The 17,078-nt window shown below is 35.4% G+C and overlaps 1 protein-coding gene across 1 annotated transcript in view; it reads left to right on the top strand.

Annotated features, from left to right (window-relative positions):
- Nucleotides 1-17,078, top strand: part of cep85l (centrosomal protein 85, like) — a 144,955-nt gene that overhangs the window by 94,801 nt on the left and 33,076 nt on the right. The window contains exon 4 of the mRNA XM_039747638.1: nucleotides 5,651-5,712. Coding sequence (XP_039603572.1) covers nucleotides 5,651-5,712 — 62 coding nt within the window. The remainder of the gene's footprint in view (nucleotides 1-5,650; nucleotides 5,713-17,078) is intronic.

Here is a 17,078-nt window from a genome sequence, read left to right as displayed (position 1 = left end):
AATGCAGTGTTTATTTCCATAATATCACAAAATCAAACGGAATTTGTAAAATATAGATAACTATTGTCAGACCTTTGACTGTACACCTTCAGTACCTTAGCTATGACTGGTATTGTTTTCTCTGTAGATACAGAAAAACATTTTGCAGTGAAGAATGGCGAGATTTTTAGTATACTTTGCAGTTTGCAAGTTTGTGAATTATGTATGTTCTTGAATCATATTGGTGTGTTCTTGCCTAGAAGCTTGTGTTTATTTTAACTAAATAAATTCTGATTATAATATACTAAGCAGGTCTGTATAATCCCAAGCTATTAATTCTCAGTCAGAGCCAGAGATATAGCAACTTTTATAAGAGAAAATGAAATTATATCTATCCATGCTTAAAATGTGGTATTCTGTGTCACTCATCATTGTTCATTGTGTAATGAATGCATGGAGGAATTTTCTTTCTTTAGGCTCAAAATCATTTTGAGTAATTTTCTGCGTCAGATCTGTTGCATATCAGCCTAAAATGAATCACTTTTCTATTGATTGTTTGCTGGCCTTACTTGGTCAATTGACAGCACCTCAATAGCTCTGAAGGTGCAGCAACATTTCCATTTCTTCGGGAGCTAAAGTAGGCAAGCCTCCTTTCCTCCATTCTCACCATATTCAACAAGAGTGTTCTGATCAGCTGCATCACTGTCTGGTTTGGGAACTGCAGTGTCTTCGACTGTAAGGTCCTACCACGGCTAGTGCACGCATCAGGAAGGATGCGATCTCTCATTCCTCCATTAAAGACAACTTTATAAAGTGTTGTATGTGCAAAGCCAATAGCATTGTGAAGGACCTCTCAAACCTCTCTTGAGGTTCATTTTGTCTCAAATCCAGAAGACCCAACCAGTTCTGCAACAGCCTGTTCCCCTTGGCTGTCTGGACTGTGAACTCTGTGCTGCCCCCCTGCCCTGAGATCTGCTCCTTGAAGCTTATTTATATTCAGTACATGTATTACATTTGTTGTTTTTTTCTTCTTATTTGTTGTTTTTTATGGTATGACATTAAAGCCATTTGAATAAGATTATGCAGTTGTTTAGTATAAATTGTTTTTAAAGAGATTAAAAAAAAAAAAAGGAAACAGAACGGACAATCTAGTCACACAATATTGGTGTTCAGTATTGGCCCATAAAAAACCTGATCAATGCACCCTTAACAAACATTGTGGTGCTTTCCAAATAACAACAAGCTGAAGTCTCCTGAATGAGAAGAAGAAAACATTCACACTTTATGACAGAGAGGCTGTAAAGGGTGTGCAGCAAGGACTGAATAAAAAACTGAGTGAAGGGACAAGGAAGCTTACAGAGCTCAAATAGAAAAGAAAAAACTCACTCTGCTTGGAATGGGCTGGGCATATTACGGGACTTAAGCAGACCAGGGCTCAGGGCGATGTGGACAAAGCTAACCATTTTTTAATAAAATATTCATTTCTTCCACAAGCACTTTCTTCCAATTGGTTGTTCCACCATATAATCAATCCCCTTGAATCAACAATGCCTTTCACTTCAGCAAGTATGGTTAGTGAAAAGTCCAACCTTGACTATCAGTATTGGCTGGCTGTAACTGATGATGAAGGGAGGGGACAACTGAGGAGGCCATGCACAAGAAAAGCTGGAGGACCAGGCTGAGTCAGTTCTCAAGTTCTTAAAACCTGTGCAGACCAATTTTGTGGACTAGCATCTCATACCTAATTGCCATATGTCTTGCCAAATTCATATCATGACCACCATAGTTGGTCTCTCCAAAAGTTAGAAGTGAGAGATAGATGGTATAAAGTGGGTTAGATTAGATAAGGCAGGTGTCTCGTTTTTTTTAATCTTACCAGTGTTTTTTAAATTTCTGGAGTTATGGTGCAAGCAATGTTAGCCATTATATTATTCATTAAATTAAATATAAATTCTTGGAAAATATGATTAGCCAAAATGTTGCAGCAAAGCATAATGATTAAAACTCTTAATTGAGAACATGGCCAAAAAAAGTTCACATTCTCATTCTCCCACCCAACCCACTAGTGTTGCATATGTGCAAGGAGTGACTGCAAGGCCTGTCATAATTTCTCTAGAAAGAAAACTGGATATCCCTTCCACATGACACTTCATCATAACAAATTAATCCATGCTTGTCCATGTATCTTTAGTTTCAGAAAATTATGATTGGCATTTTATGTAAGCATTTTAATCCACCGTATCTGCCATGCAAGTAATGGCACTGAATTAATAGAGATTAAAATTTAATTCTCAATACCTGCAGGAATAAATTAAATAATTCTGATTAAAGGGTTAGGTACTGGTTGCTCATAGCATACTCTTCTTATATAATTTTGAATTCAGTAGTAGTATGCAAGCTAGCTAAAGGTATAAAATGTTCATTAAACTATAGTTGTGGTCTCTGTAATGAAAGAGAAACAAAGAATGAAAATCTAGTACAGTTTATTTTTATAAGTTGTAATCCTACTTAAAGGTTAGAGTCTTCAAAGTATATCACTCTGTTGGAGACTTATTTCATTTTATATTTCATTATCCTGCTTAAAAGGCTACTTTTTCATCAATCCGACCATACCATAATGAACTATGATTATCTGGAGTTAACATGTTCCCTGGAAATCATATTTTCATATTCTTTCTGGAAGTAAATGATAACAAAGTAGTAAGTCCACATGCATTTTAATATTAACAGCCTAATTATGCACAAAACGATGATTTTTCTTTCTTTTATTTGGCCATTTAAGAATTTTCCCATATTGGAATATAACCTACAATGGTATTTTTTGCATTTTAAATTCTGGTACAAGGTATTTTGTTTTTTTTATGTGCATATTTCTCTAATGTTAACATTAACTTAGCTAAGTAATAATATTTGTCCCTCTTTAGCTAACAACTAGCGATCGATATGTAAATCAATTAAACTCTTAGATGTTGCTGGTGCCTGGTCATCATTGTGACGATGTGATACCCTCTAACAGCATTATCATCTGACAAAATACTGTATTATGGGCTTAAACGTTTTGTAGACTGGGAGCCTCATAACCATCTGATGCTTCTTTGAAAAACCTTTTTTATTTGCAATACATAGTTGATAATGCTGCTGCTTCAAGGAATTGGCAAACATTTCTGGGCTGTTAAATTACTTACCAAAGCACTTATTATGCTGTTCTTGTCCACTTTCTTAAACAGCATTGTCCATATTGGATGCATTGTCTGTCGCAACAGCTGCTGGATTGTGTGGTTTCTCAAATTTCAACTCTTATACAGCAGAACATAGCACTTCACTGGTATTGATGTCAATGTTCATATAGAGGTCTTGTGTAAAGCAGCCTGCCATCTTCCAGACTGGTGTGAAAACTTAGTAGATCCCCAGTATCACTGACAGCTTTATGTTTTACATAATCAGAAAAATAGATATAACTATTCTTCTAAGATAAAGTTGGTTTGGAAATATATACTTCAGTTGTAGCTTTTCAACAAGATTTTTAAATCCCTTGTTTTTAACAACAAAGAAGGATCTCAAGCCACGGGGATTTTGCTAGAAACTGGTGGCACAAAGACTGATGCCAAGTTATTTATCCTTTTGATTGAACGGCTAGGGGTTCAATTTCAATAACTTATGTTGTCTTGTTGTGGTTATGCTAATGGTGTTCCGGACACTCTATGAAAGTGTAGCTTTCAAAATGTGCAGAGTGTGTTTGGTTTATCAATGGTCTTTGACTCATTTTCAGAATTTCTAGAAGTCCAAAAACTGCCAGACCATTGACTATAGTTTATTGATTGAGGCAGTGGCATCTCCTGAGGGAAAGCTTTGAACTAAGAACACAATTATAGTGGTTGTTTTATTTTATATCTTTTCTGCCTTTGTGTTACCTCACTTTACCTTTCTGGACACACAGCATTTAATAAAGGGATCACAGTACTAATAAGTAGAGATTCTACGGTCAGGTTTTTTTTAAAGGTGATATCAGTCACTGATTTCATGTTACTTGATAGTCCAATTCTGATGCAGATTAAGAACTTTTTTCCCCTTACCCATACTAATAAAATATGGACAAAATATTTATCAATAATACATATTGCACAAAAAATAAAATGCTTTTGCTAATTGCAAGTTATCATACTGTTTTTTTTGTACTGTACCTATACGAAATAAGGCTTAGTAAAAAAAGTAGTTTTCATGATTTCTTTAACAAAAAGTGTTTGCATGTGTGGTCCAAGAGATTATGATATGCTAATGCCCTCCTGAGAGATTAACCATGGAGTACACTGTCTTTTTTTTCTATGTGGGTGTGGCATGGCACAGTATCAGCGCGTACTCCTAACCTTTCTCTCTCTCTCTATTGTGTCTACGTGACCACACGGTAATACCCAAACTATTCTGAAGCAACATTTGCACCGATTTGTGTTTTTTGTACCACACATCCTCATAGACCTTTATAGTAAGAGGCATCCCTTATCTATGATGGAGCGTTCGATCAGAAGAAAGTAGGAAGCTAGTTTTAAATTAAATGTCGTTGAAGCTGTGAAAGAAATTGGTAACTGTGCTGCTGCAACAAAATTCGATGCAAACTGATGTGAGATTGGAGGAGGCAAGAAAATGTAAAAAAAAGAAAAAGAAAAGAAAAAAAAGTGATTTTATGATCGATTTTTCAGGTTTCAAGACCCGAATTCTACATGAGTATATATGGCAAGCAGCAACTTCAAATTTATCTTTATCTCCCCACCTACCCTTATGGAAGTACATAATTATGAGGTGCTTGGTGTTTATTTCCCTGTGTGACTCTATCTCTTATATTTGCTGAAGCCCCCTCACAGTCAAGTGAGCTGACTGGGAAATATTTGTAGGAAAATGCGATCTCTGCTTCCCTTGGAAATCGCACCATTCCAGTCGTCACCATATTTCACAGGCTTACAGAAAGCTGTTGCTCTGATTCATATAAATCATTAGGGTATAGCTATTTTCTGAATATTGCAGATAAGACTGTTACATGACTGTTGGGGGGTACCAATATTTGAGAAAAAAATATTTGTTTTATGATGCGAATTTCTTTTTCCTTTCATTTATTTTACTTCAAGTAAAAGTTAGATTTTTGATATTTTGAATGAAAAATTGAAAGCATAAACAACAATAAGACTTTTTTTTTCAAAGCCCTCAAATAATAGTGAAGGATACTACTGTATACAGAATGACAGAGAATCGTGACAAAATTCTTGTGAAAAATTCCATTACCTAAAAACAAAAAATGAACTTATTATTTAGATCACACAAGGAAAAACTATTAGACATTTTCCTCTGACTATGATTCAAGTTTTATCATAATATCCCTTAAACTCCTTTCATTTTGATGTTTACATATGAAATCTATTTTATATGTTTATTCCATCCACATCTTTAAAGCACTACAAGACTACATATTAATATGTATTGGTGAATCTGTAATGCTGGATTCTAAGTCTACATATTTTTAAACATTTTACATTAATTTCTTGGAGATTGCCCATTAAGGGATTATTGTTTATTTCATATTTTATTTATTATTGATTACTAAACGCAAAGTCAAGTATTGTCATGGATGTTTGGATATGAGGAAAACATGAAGTTGGAATTAATCACTTTGTTTTCTCTTTAGGTGATGCCTTTAGTGAAATTAAAAGAGGATGAACTTAATAAGAAAGAACAGATAATTAGCTGGTAAGTAAGATTATGTGTTCAATGAAATGTTTTTTTTAATGTGATACAACAAGAAGAATGCATTTGGTTTCAGACTTTGTAGTTTTCTATCATTTACTCCAATGGTGGAATATAATTCTGATTTGAGTCTATGAAAAAACTATTAATCAGTTTCATGTAACACAAACACTGATATGATCAATTAAATACTAAGACATCTTACATAGCTGATCATTATATATGTACTTCCTAGATTCCAAAAACAATTGTTTAAGTCAGTTTTTAAAGAGCTTTGTGAATAAAATGGATAAAGATTACAGTGGTTTCAGTTTTTGTCTTGCCTATTTGAAAAGCAAGGTTAACGGTATTGCCAACCTAGGCTGTTAGGATTAATTATAATGCTATTAAGTTAAATTATGATTTTTATAAGATCTGTGCCTGGATTAAGCAGAAGTGTTGCACTATTTAGGTTAAAGACATAAGCATAATCGGAAGCAATATTGCACAAGACATAGGAACATATATGACTGTGCATTTGTCAACAAGCCAAACACTTTCAAGTATTGAGAACAAGACAAGATTGGAAGGAAGGTATAAGTCTAGTATCTCACTTGGCATTAAATGAAATGAATATATGTTAAAAATGGAGGAGGAGAATTAACATGTACCTTCACTCTCCCAAACAACAACCATCGTTGCAAAGGAAATGTCTCCAATTCACAGCCTTAAAAACTTAAAACCAAGGTCAGGAATGGATTACTTATATAAAATTATAATGCAGCCTCTTACTTTTTTCCTCAAAATCAGGAAGTATTTAAAAATAATTTGCATTGACATTTGTTGCATTTTTAAATTACATATTTAAGTGAAATGAATACTGTTATTGAAATATATTAAGATTTGTCTTGCGGTGTACATTGGCTAAATATTCCTATTAGTTTTCCACGGCAATTTACAGTAAATTAGTATATTAGTAAAATTAGGATATTAACAATTAGGATTTACCTGCACCAAGTAACAAACCCTTAAGAAATAACCATTGCAATATAGCAGACCTTTATAAAGAAAACACTAAAAAACATTGGGAAGGCTCTGAAAGGAGAAGAGAGCAAGGGTTAAGAGGACTGAGAAGTGCAATGCAAAGTTGTGTGCTAGTTATGAAGCTGTCTTTAGTTTCAACTGTCACCTCTCTTATCGTGAGATTTTATTTGTAGGTGATACTTTTCCATGCAGTATTCTCCTCCAGTCACAATGGCACACAGGGATTTGCACTGACTGTTATGTACCTTGGATTCCTCACATATTACAAGTATAACTATGATTCTTTGAATTTCCCATGACAGGTCATTTTGCATTATTTTGACATGTGTCTTGAGTCATTTTTTAGATACTGGGGAAAAAAATCTTAAAAGGTAGCTGTTTAGTGCACTGGTGTTCTGCTTCATTACCTATTAAGCTAAGTTCAGTTTTTACATCTTATATAATGCCATTTATCAGTGTTAAAGGGTATCCTTCAGAACAGGGGTGTCAAACTCCAGGCCTGGAGGGCTGCAGTGGCTGCAGGTTTTCATTCTGACCTTTTTTCTAATTATTGACCAGTTGTCACTGCTGATTAACTCCTTTTCCCTTCGTTTTAATAGCCCTGTTTTTAAGGATTCAGTCCTCTGAATTGATTTGTTTCTTCATGAAATAGCAGCCAAACAGAAATGGGATGTGAACAGAGCCAACAGATGAGCAGCTAAACTGGGATTTCAAACTCCAACCAATTTCACTCCAACCAATCTAATAATGAGAAGCCGATTCTTGCTGTTAAATAATTAAGCCAGTTATTTAATTTTGTGGTTTGTTGCTGCTCTCATTCTGGCACAGCAGACATTTCCAAAACTGTTTGATTTTCTGTTCGTCAAACGTTTTGGTGACCTGAGAGATCAGCCTTACTGAGACCTTCACTTTTCTTTATTTTCAGATATTGTGTGACGGGCACAGGTGAGCTGGTCATGTGGCAGCTTGTTTTGTGTTTCATTGTTGTTTGGCTGCTAATTAAAGAAAAAGAGACAACTAAGGGGCCTCAGTCAATTTAATTAAAACTAAAGCAAAAGAAGTTAATTAGCAGCAAAAACTGGTCACTAATGAAGAAGATGGTTAGAATGAAAACCTGCAGCCACTGCTGCCCTCCAGGCTTGGAGTTCGACACCTGTGCTTTAGAAGTTCAGATTGTCTTTCAGATAAATGTTCTTTTTATGTGTGTTAGTGTTCACACAAAGCTAAAGTAATGTTTTTTTCTAGTCCTTATGTTCAGTTATTTAATCGAAACATATTTGTAGACTGATAAATACAAATATGTACAGCATGATATCCTTAATATTTTACAGTTATTTTTCTTGTGGGCAAAAAATTCTGTGTGTTTGAAAAAATTTAGATATGTGTATTGAATTTAAAACGAGAAAATCATTTTAAGTGAATAAATCTGCTTAGAAACATATTTAAAATTCCATCCATCCCTAATCCAATCCACTATATCCTAACTACAGGGTCACGGGGGTCTGCTGGAGCCAGTCCCAGCCAACACAGGGCGCAAGGCAGGAAACAAACCCTGGGCTGGGCGCCAGCCCACTGCTGGGTACACACACACACGCACACACCAGGAACAATTTAGGATCCCCAATGACTTGAACCTGCATGTCTTTGGACCGTGGGAGGAAACCGGAGCACCCGGAGGAAACCCAAGTAGACGCGGGGATAACATGCAAAACCAGGTCTCCTTACTGCGAGGCAGCTATCACTGCACCACTGTGCTGCCCATTTTTAAAATTATATAATCTTAACTTGTCTGCTTTCTGTTAAGAAAAATCAAAGAAATTAACTTAAATTAGGCTCAGACAACTTTAAAAGACAATACTGACATTGAACTGTCACAGCAGAAATTATGAGAACAATAGGTAGTATTGATACAACAGACTTAAATAAAGTTTGGTTGAGGACACTAACTTGTTTGAGTTACTAGTATAGTCAGCGATAAGTAACAGCTTTCTGTATTGCAAAGAAAGTATAATTGTTTAAAATATGTTGTAAATACATCCATATTGTATGATACCTTGAAAATTTGCAATTAGGTCTTACAGCACAGGACATGAAAATGAAGGGGCCCTGAATAAGATACTTTTAAATTGGGACCCCGATCAAATCGGGCTACAAATTCTACGTTTGTGAAATCCATACTTTCTCTACAAAGAATTGTGGTTTTTTTTTTAAATCCTTGAAATGATTTTGTTATCATGGCACTGATTTGTGCTTAACATAGACCTTTTCAGCTGATGTAACGAAAAGCTTCCTGTTTAAACGGGGCTGTGAGACGTGAACTCAGCTCTTCAGCGCACCTCATTTGATTTTTTCTGGCTAACAAATTTTCAGAACAAACCAAATTTTACTCTAATCCGAGTTGGAGTAATAATTATGTTGGCGTGGTCATTTTAGATCTGAGAGAGGCTAAAATTTAAACAATGACCATTGTTAATACCCAGCTGTCATTACTCAATTTGCCAATAGATGCCAAAATCGAACTGCCCAAAGATAAATTTCGACGTACCAAGCAAATGGCGATACGTTCTAAATTACTTACAGTTCCGGAGCTGTCAAAGGGTTTAAGTCCGTCGACATACATACATGGTATTGACACAAACACCTTACATACGGATAGTATCAAATTATATATAAGGATATTTGTATTACTCCAGAGACCACTTTGTAGGAATCACAAAACTTTGATGGCCCCCTTTGTGAGGACCTGCATTTAAGCTGTTTTGTCCAAGCTATCTGTACTTTCAAATTCTGAAGCACTATTACATGAAGAATGTAGAAGAGACTACATGAGACTACAAGAAGCTTACTCAGAAACATAATTATTATAGTCAAAAAAATTAGTAGTGTGACAGGATAGGAAGACCCCCTCAAATCATACACTCTCCAAAAAAAAGAAAAAAAAAATAGATAACGGAACTTACAGAAGCATTTAGTAGGTTTTGCTGTTCAAAGTGATTTAATGCATCTATTAGTTTATTTTTCACTAATGCATTGAAAACAAAATGATGGTCAATAATTTGCTGTCAAATGTGTGTAATGGTTTTTCAGATAGCTTGTTCACATCATTCTTCACAAGTTGTATGTTAATTTCCAATTTTAGATTTACAAAGCAGCAAAGTTAAAAATATTTTGAAGTCTGCCATTCTTGTAGTCTTTTGCTAGGTATTTTTTCCATATAAGGGACTGCTTAATACAGTATATATTGATGAATCTTTGGCACATACAGTCATATGAAAAAGTTTGTGAATCTCTCTTAATTCTTTGGATTTTTGTTTATCATTGGCTGAGCTTTCAAAATAGCAACTTTCTTTTAATATATGACATACCATATGGAAACAGTAACATTAAGTTTATTGGATTAACAGAAAATAAGCAATATGCATCATAACAAAATTAGACAGGTGCATAAATGTGTAACTTCAACTTTGTGACCGATGCTTGAACATTATCCTGAATAATGTGTTGATATTGGGTTGAATTCATCTGACCCTCGACTTTAACAAGGGCCCGAGTCCCTGAACTAGCTATACAGCCCCAAGGCATGATGGAACCTCTAACAAATTTGACAGTAGGTAGCAGGTATTTTTCTTGGAATGCGGTGTTCTTCTACCGCCATGCAAATCGCTTTTTGTTATGACTAAATAACTCCATTTTTGTCTCATCAGTCCAAAGCTTTGTTCCAAAATTAATCTGGCTTATCTAAATGAGCATTTGCATACAACAAGCAACTCTGTTTGTGGCGTGAGTGCAGAAAGGGCTTCTTTCTCATCACCCTACCATACAGATGTTCTTTGTGCAAATTGCGCTGAATTGTAGAATGATGTACAGATACACCATCTGCAGCAAGATGTTCTTGCAGGTCTTTGGAGGTGATCTGTGGGTTGTTTGCAACCATTGTCACAATCCTGTACATGTGCTGCTCCTATATTTTTCTTGGCCTGCCAGAACTGGGTTTAACAACAACTGTGCCTGTGGCCTTCCATTTCCTGATTACATTCCTTACAGTTGAAACTGACAGATTAAACCTCTGAGATAGCTTTTTGTAGCCTTCCCCTAAACCATGATACTGAACAATCTTTGTTTTCAGATCTTTTGAGAGTTGCTTTGAGGATCCCATGCTGTCACTTCAGAGGAGAGTCAAAGGGAAGCAGAACTTGCAATTGACCACCTTAAATACCATTTCTCATGATTGGACACACCTGTCTATGAAGTTCAAGGTTTAACAAGCTAATCCAGCCAATTTGGTGGTGCAAGTAATCAATATTGAGCAGTTACATGCATTCAAATCAGCCAAATTACAAGGGGACCCACCTTTTTGCACAGCCAATTTTTCACATTTGATTTTATTTCATACAACTAAATACTGCTTCACTAAAAATCTTTGTTCGGAAAACACCCCAGTGCTCAGATGTTCCTAGGAAATTAAGGATATACCACTGTTAATCTTTTTTTGTTGAAAGTAGAGTAAATTATTATGCAGGCTGAGAGGGGCCCAAACTTTTTCATATAACTATATAACAATCCATACTTACTGTTACTGCTATAGGTTGCCTTGTCCAACTGCATTATTATTAACACCACATGTCATTTGACAGATTAATAGCCATGTCCATTTATTTTACAGTACAGTAATCCCTCCTCGATCGCGGGGGTTGCGTTCCAGACCCCCCCGCGATAGGTGAAAATCCGCGAAGTAGAAACCATATGTTTCTATGGTTATTTTTATATATTTTAAGCCCTTATAAACTCTCCCACACAGTTTATAAATATTCCCTGCAGAGTTATACAGAATAATCCCTTTATATTCTCTTAGATATTAGGTAAGATTCATTGAAATTATGTATATAAACACACTGTTTATATACAGTAAAACCTAAATATTATTTTAAAGATATTGAGTGTCTCCGATATCACATGTTACAGCCATTACGATAGACATGCCACCAGCAATAAATACGTACAATGCAACATAAATAGTATACAGTAAATGTGTGTACAGTGACACTAAACGTACATACATGTACTAAGTACTGTAAGTAGAAAATTAATTATGGTTACTCACTAACAATGACACAATGACTTGTCCGATAACAATGAGTTTTATTTTACTGCACAACAAAGGAGAGCGTTACAGCCCTTAAAGGAGCCACTTCACACGTTGTTCTTCTTCTGACAGTCATCAATCCAAATCCCTAAAGCAGATTCCATCCAGACTACTGCCTTATTACATCCACTTACAACTTGTTTTGCACCCTGGTTAAAAGGACACTGCGGCCGTAGATCTTATATTCCTTTCCTACTTTTTAAATAAAAAGAATCGTAGCCTTCAACAAATCCAAAACGCTTACCTTTTCGCAATCGTTAACATCTTCCGTTTGCGCTTGGGCACGGCCCCTGAAGCAGTAGCAGATCGTTTTGGAGCCATAATGAAGGGCTTGACTATGCACAAAGATAAACACAAAAGAGCACAACTCTTTACACAGCGAAACACGTTGATGCTGAATGAGCGAGACGAGACTTCCTGGTTAACACTGCATTCAGCAAGCAGGAACTTAACTGCGTGCTCTGATTGGTTAGCTTCTCAGTCATCCGCCAATAGCGTCCCTTGTATGAAATCAACTGGGCAAACCAACTGAGGAAGCATGTACAGGAAGTAAAAAGACACATTGTCCGCAGAAGCAGCGAAAAATCTGCGTTATATATTTAGTTATGCTTTCATATAAAATCCGCGATAGAGCGAAACCGCGAAAGTCAAAGCGCGATATAGCGAGGGATTACTGTATATGCAACTGACTCTTCACAATTAATTCACCTAAAGCAAGGCTAGGCAAATTACAGCCTCTGGGCTTAATGTGACTTACGACATCAATTTGCGCGGCCTGCACACAAGTTTAAAACTTTCATGACTTTATTAATAAAAATGACAAGTTAAATACATAAGCACTGCAGACTCATTTATGTTACATGTGTACAAGCATAAGCTTGTGTTTATGGTACAAGTGGACTTTGTACGCGTGTAACTGTACATGTACACTGACGTTTCAATTGTATGTAGTCATAAGACTGGTTGCTAAATAAGCACATGCAATCCCACGCATGGTTGGTTGAAACTAAAGGAGTCTGCCTAATATGCCATGACAGTGCTGCTGTTTTTAAGGAGTTCATTTTGAAGAGACATTTTCTAACTAGACACAGTAAGTTTGGAAGTAAATTATCAGAAAGTGAATTACAACAAAAAGCTGATGACTTGTTGACAAGTTTAAAACGACAACAAAATGTGTTTGTAAGACATACAAGAGGCTTCCACAAAAGTCCAGTTTTATACTTGCTTATAAAACTGCCAAACAAAGTTTTCTGAAGGAGAATTTTTAAAGGACTGTATGCTTGATGCTGCTGTTATTGTCTGCCCAGAAGTCAAAGCAAAAATGAAAACTATGTCTTTGTCAAAGAGAATTATAGTACGTTGTATTGATGTAATTGTTTAGAATCTGTCAGAACAGCTACTTGAAGCTGGCAAGTCATTTGAATGGCATCCATTGGCGCTAGATGAAAGCTCCTACATACAAGACACCACACAACTGCTTGTGTTTATCAGAGGAATTGATCATAATTTTGCAATAACTGAAGAGCTGCTATCAGTTGAACCACTGAAGGACACCACAACTGGCCAGAATTTGTATGAATATGTTGAAAACTTCTTGGACAGATCTGGCTTACTTTGGAATAAGTTGGCAAGCCTTACAACAGATGGTGTGCCTTTATCAAAAGGAAAACAAGTTGGCCTCATAAAGCTGCTTAATAATAAAGTGAAAGGGGTGCATCCATGTCATACTTATTCACCAGGAGAGTTTGCGTAAATCTGTCTTAGATTTCAAACCTAATTGATCCTGTGATGCATGCTACAAACTTAATGTGAGCCAGGGGGCTGAATTACAGGTAGTTCAGACATTTGCTAGTGGTTTTCGAATATTCAGATGTGCTCTGTCATAGCATACATAGATCAAGCATTGGAAATATTTTGAGAAGAGCATGGAGTCCGAGACAAGAAATTTTGCTCTTTTTTTAAAGGGCATTTGTTGTGAATTTTAAAGTAACATGAAAAACACAGAATTTGGTATGTGAATGAGTATTCACAGATGACTGAACATTAAATTACAAGGCAAGAGTGTTTTTGCAAATTGTTTGTTGAAATTAAATCATTTGAATTGAAACTAGTATTCTTATCAAAACAACTGAGTGAGCAAAATGTGCATTTTCCCATGTTACAGACTCAGATTATCAAACAAGTGTGTTCAAGAAAGTACAGTCAACAGCTATCTGCTTTAAAAGAAGTTTTCAAGGTGGTTTGCTGATTTTAAATTTTTGGAAGATCAATTCAGTTTGTCGAGTTACCCCTTTACTCTTAATATTGAAGCAGCATCGAATAATCTCTGGTTTGAATTAATTGATCTTCAAGCAGAAAATGCTATGAAGGAGACTTTTAAGAATATGAAACCAAGTGGCAAGTAGCACAAAGAAAAAGATTGTGAATGGGTTAGCAAAAGTCCATTAGTAGGTCTGCTACTGTGATATACTGGACAAACTTGGATAAAGCTGACAGACAACAATGAAGCATGGACAGCTGCACCAGCAGCTCTTATAAGCATATACTGTGCTAAAATAACAGATCTTCATCCTTGATTTAAATTCTGAAACAGATGGGGCATACTTTACATTGTGTGTGGTTAGATCATTCCACAGTATAGTGGGACTAGATATAAAAAAATCTTTGTCATCTGAAGTGGTTTTATTTATTCTGCGATTTGTTCAAACATTTACATTTTGTGATTTCATTGTACACTTTGGAATAAAAGAATGAATAGGCCCAGAATTTCTAAAATTCTCAAGGTTAAAGAAAGCTATTTTCAAGACTACAATGGTATGATTGTTCCTTACAGTTTTATTTATTATCCTTGCCTTAGGTAATTTGGATTAAGAGAATTTCGAAGACTCTAAATGTAGAGCTTTACAAATGTAATATGAGTTGGCTACATGTTTTTATTCTCTTTATTTAAACTGAGCAAGCAGTGCATTTGTTTGAAAGAATGTGTCAATAATATTAACACGTAACATTCTGCTCAGAACCTGTTTCCATGAATTAGTTTTATATTTTTGACTGGGGTAATTTGAGTTGCAGTAACATGGGTCAGTGGCGAGAAAAATGTTCTTTAGAATTTTTCAAATCTTTGCACTTTTTGAGTATTTAAACATCTTAAAAATGTATTATTTTAAAGAAGTATTTTTAAAGTATAATGGGGGAAAAAAGTGTGTGCCTTAATTTTAGTGCATTTAATGGCAAGTTAAAAAGATGCATTTGGGTGTTATATATAAAATTTCTGTTTGTTCATAGGCGTTAATTCCAAGAAGAAAAACTCTGTAGAAAATCTGCTGCCATCTTAAAATTAAGCCTTGTTGAAAATCTATTACTGTGCTAGATTTGAAATAACTGTTGGGTTTTTAGTCATCTCCACCACAAGGTGGTGCCATGAGGCTGTAAGAGTGTATTAGGTTGTTGCATTACCAAGCAGCAAGCAAGAGGCTGTGACATTGTAGTTGATATTTATAAAGTGTTTTTTTTTTTTTTTAATCTTGTTTAGTTATGGAAAATGGATTATACTATAAGATAATTAATACTTCTTGTGCTTTAAAAGGTGTTGTCACCTTTTTTTTTTTTTCTTCCAAAACTGTTCACGAAATTGTATATGTAAAAATAAATGCATTAGTGCAGTTTTAGTATACTATTGCATTCATTATTCAAAATATTTTCCTAAAGAGTAATGTTCCAGCACTTTTTGTGCAGATGATTACTGTACTTGTCAAAAGTAATTAAATTTCTAGTCTAAGTAGTTTATTTTTGTACTATTTTCTTGTATAAGTGGATCATATTGAACTTTAAGAAAAATAGTAACTGGTTCTCTGAAGGGTAAGTGAAATATATTAGGTTAACCTTTTCTTGTAACATACTTATTACATTTAAACTTTTGTGTATTTAAAGTTTTAATATAAGTAAATGTTAATATTACAATACAATACAATACAGTTTATTTTTGTATAGCCCCAAATCACATATTCAAACAAGTAAATTTATATACTCACTCACTAGTTCATGAATTGTATAATCTTTGTGGGGATACTGTCTTCTGTAATCCTCCATGCTATTTTCTTTTTCATATAGCTTAACTCTTTGAGGGCTGAATATTTTTTCCAAAAAACAGTTTTCTGAAAGCAGACAAAGCAATGGTTTCACACAGACACATCAACATAAAATTTCTGTTGCTGCATGCTGTGGCTACAAGTTTGCCAGAAATGCGCGGCAGGCTGGCTGCCAGGTTGCCTTTGTGTGGTAGGGGCAGCACATCGCAATATGGCTTGTACTTCTTGTTATTGTAAGTGGTGGTAGTCCCAGGCGAACGCTGCCGTAGGTGCATCAGCTGCACAAACCTGTTCAGGACTATGATCAGCTGGGGACCGATCAGATGATGCTGGTACCTGACATTTGCTTTCTATAATTTGTATCAAAGTCCAATTCAGTAATAATATGCAAACGTCGTCCACAGCGTATTTTTGATTTATGCATTCGCTTCTATTCTCTCGCCATTTCTGCCATCGTTTACCTCTCACTGCTCACTTGAGCGCCGGGAATGTCGGTCAAATCAATGAAATTAACTTTCCTTATAGCAAAGAGAGTCCGCCTAAAACATAACAGCAGGTTTTGTCACCGTTTACTGTTGATTACCACCGCCAAACCCTCCTTTTGACAAAATTCGACACCCGCCCTGAAAGAGTTAATTAAAACAGTTTTGGATAGATGCTTTTAATTTTGAATGCAAAAGAAAACAAAAATGTGTGTTCTGGAGGCAGAGTGATTAGTATTCCTTCCTCACAGTGCCTGGTCCTGTGTGTGTGCACCCCCTCCTTTGTCTTAACAGGCTTATCACTTCAGTTGAAGTAAAAAAAATGTATATTTTTGGCTGAAGTAACTCTTGTTTGATACATAGATTTGCATTCTCATGGTATTTGTATGGTATGCAAAGTTCTGTTTATTTTTCATTATATTATAATGCCTTAAAAAAAAAAAGCTCCAAAGTACTTCTATAATGCTAAAGTATTGAGGATTTTTAATGCAATAACATTGTCAAATGTTTAGTTTCTGATTTGCTTGCCTTCTGGATCTATGTCCCTGAAATACACCTTTCCCACTTGGAGAGAAATGTTCCTTCTTGTGTTTTAACCATGAAATGGGTTCCTTGAAGAATTAGGTCTTCAGC

The sequence above is a fragment of the Polypterus senegalus genome, chromosome 3 (assembly GCF_016835505.1).
Source record: "Polypterus senegalus isolate Bchr_013 chromosome 3, ASM1683550v1, whole genome shotgun sequence".
Taxonomy (NCBI): Eukaryota; Metazoa; Chordata; class Cladistia; order Polypteriformes; family Polypteridae; genus Polypterus; species Polypterus senegalus.
Note: the sequence above shows the minus strand (reverse complement) of the source record. Positions and strands in the feature narration are given on the sequence as shown.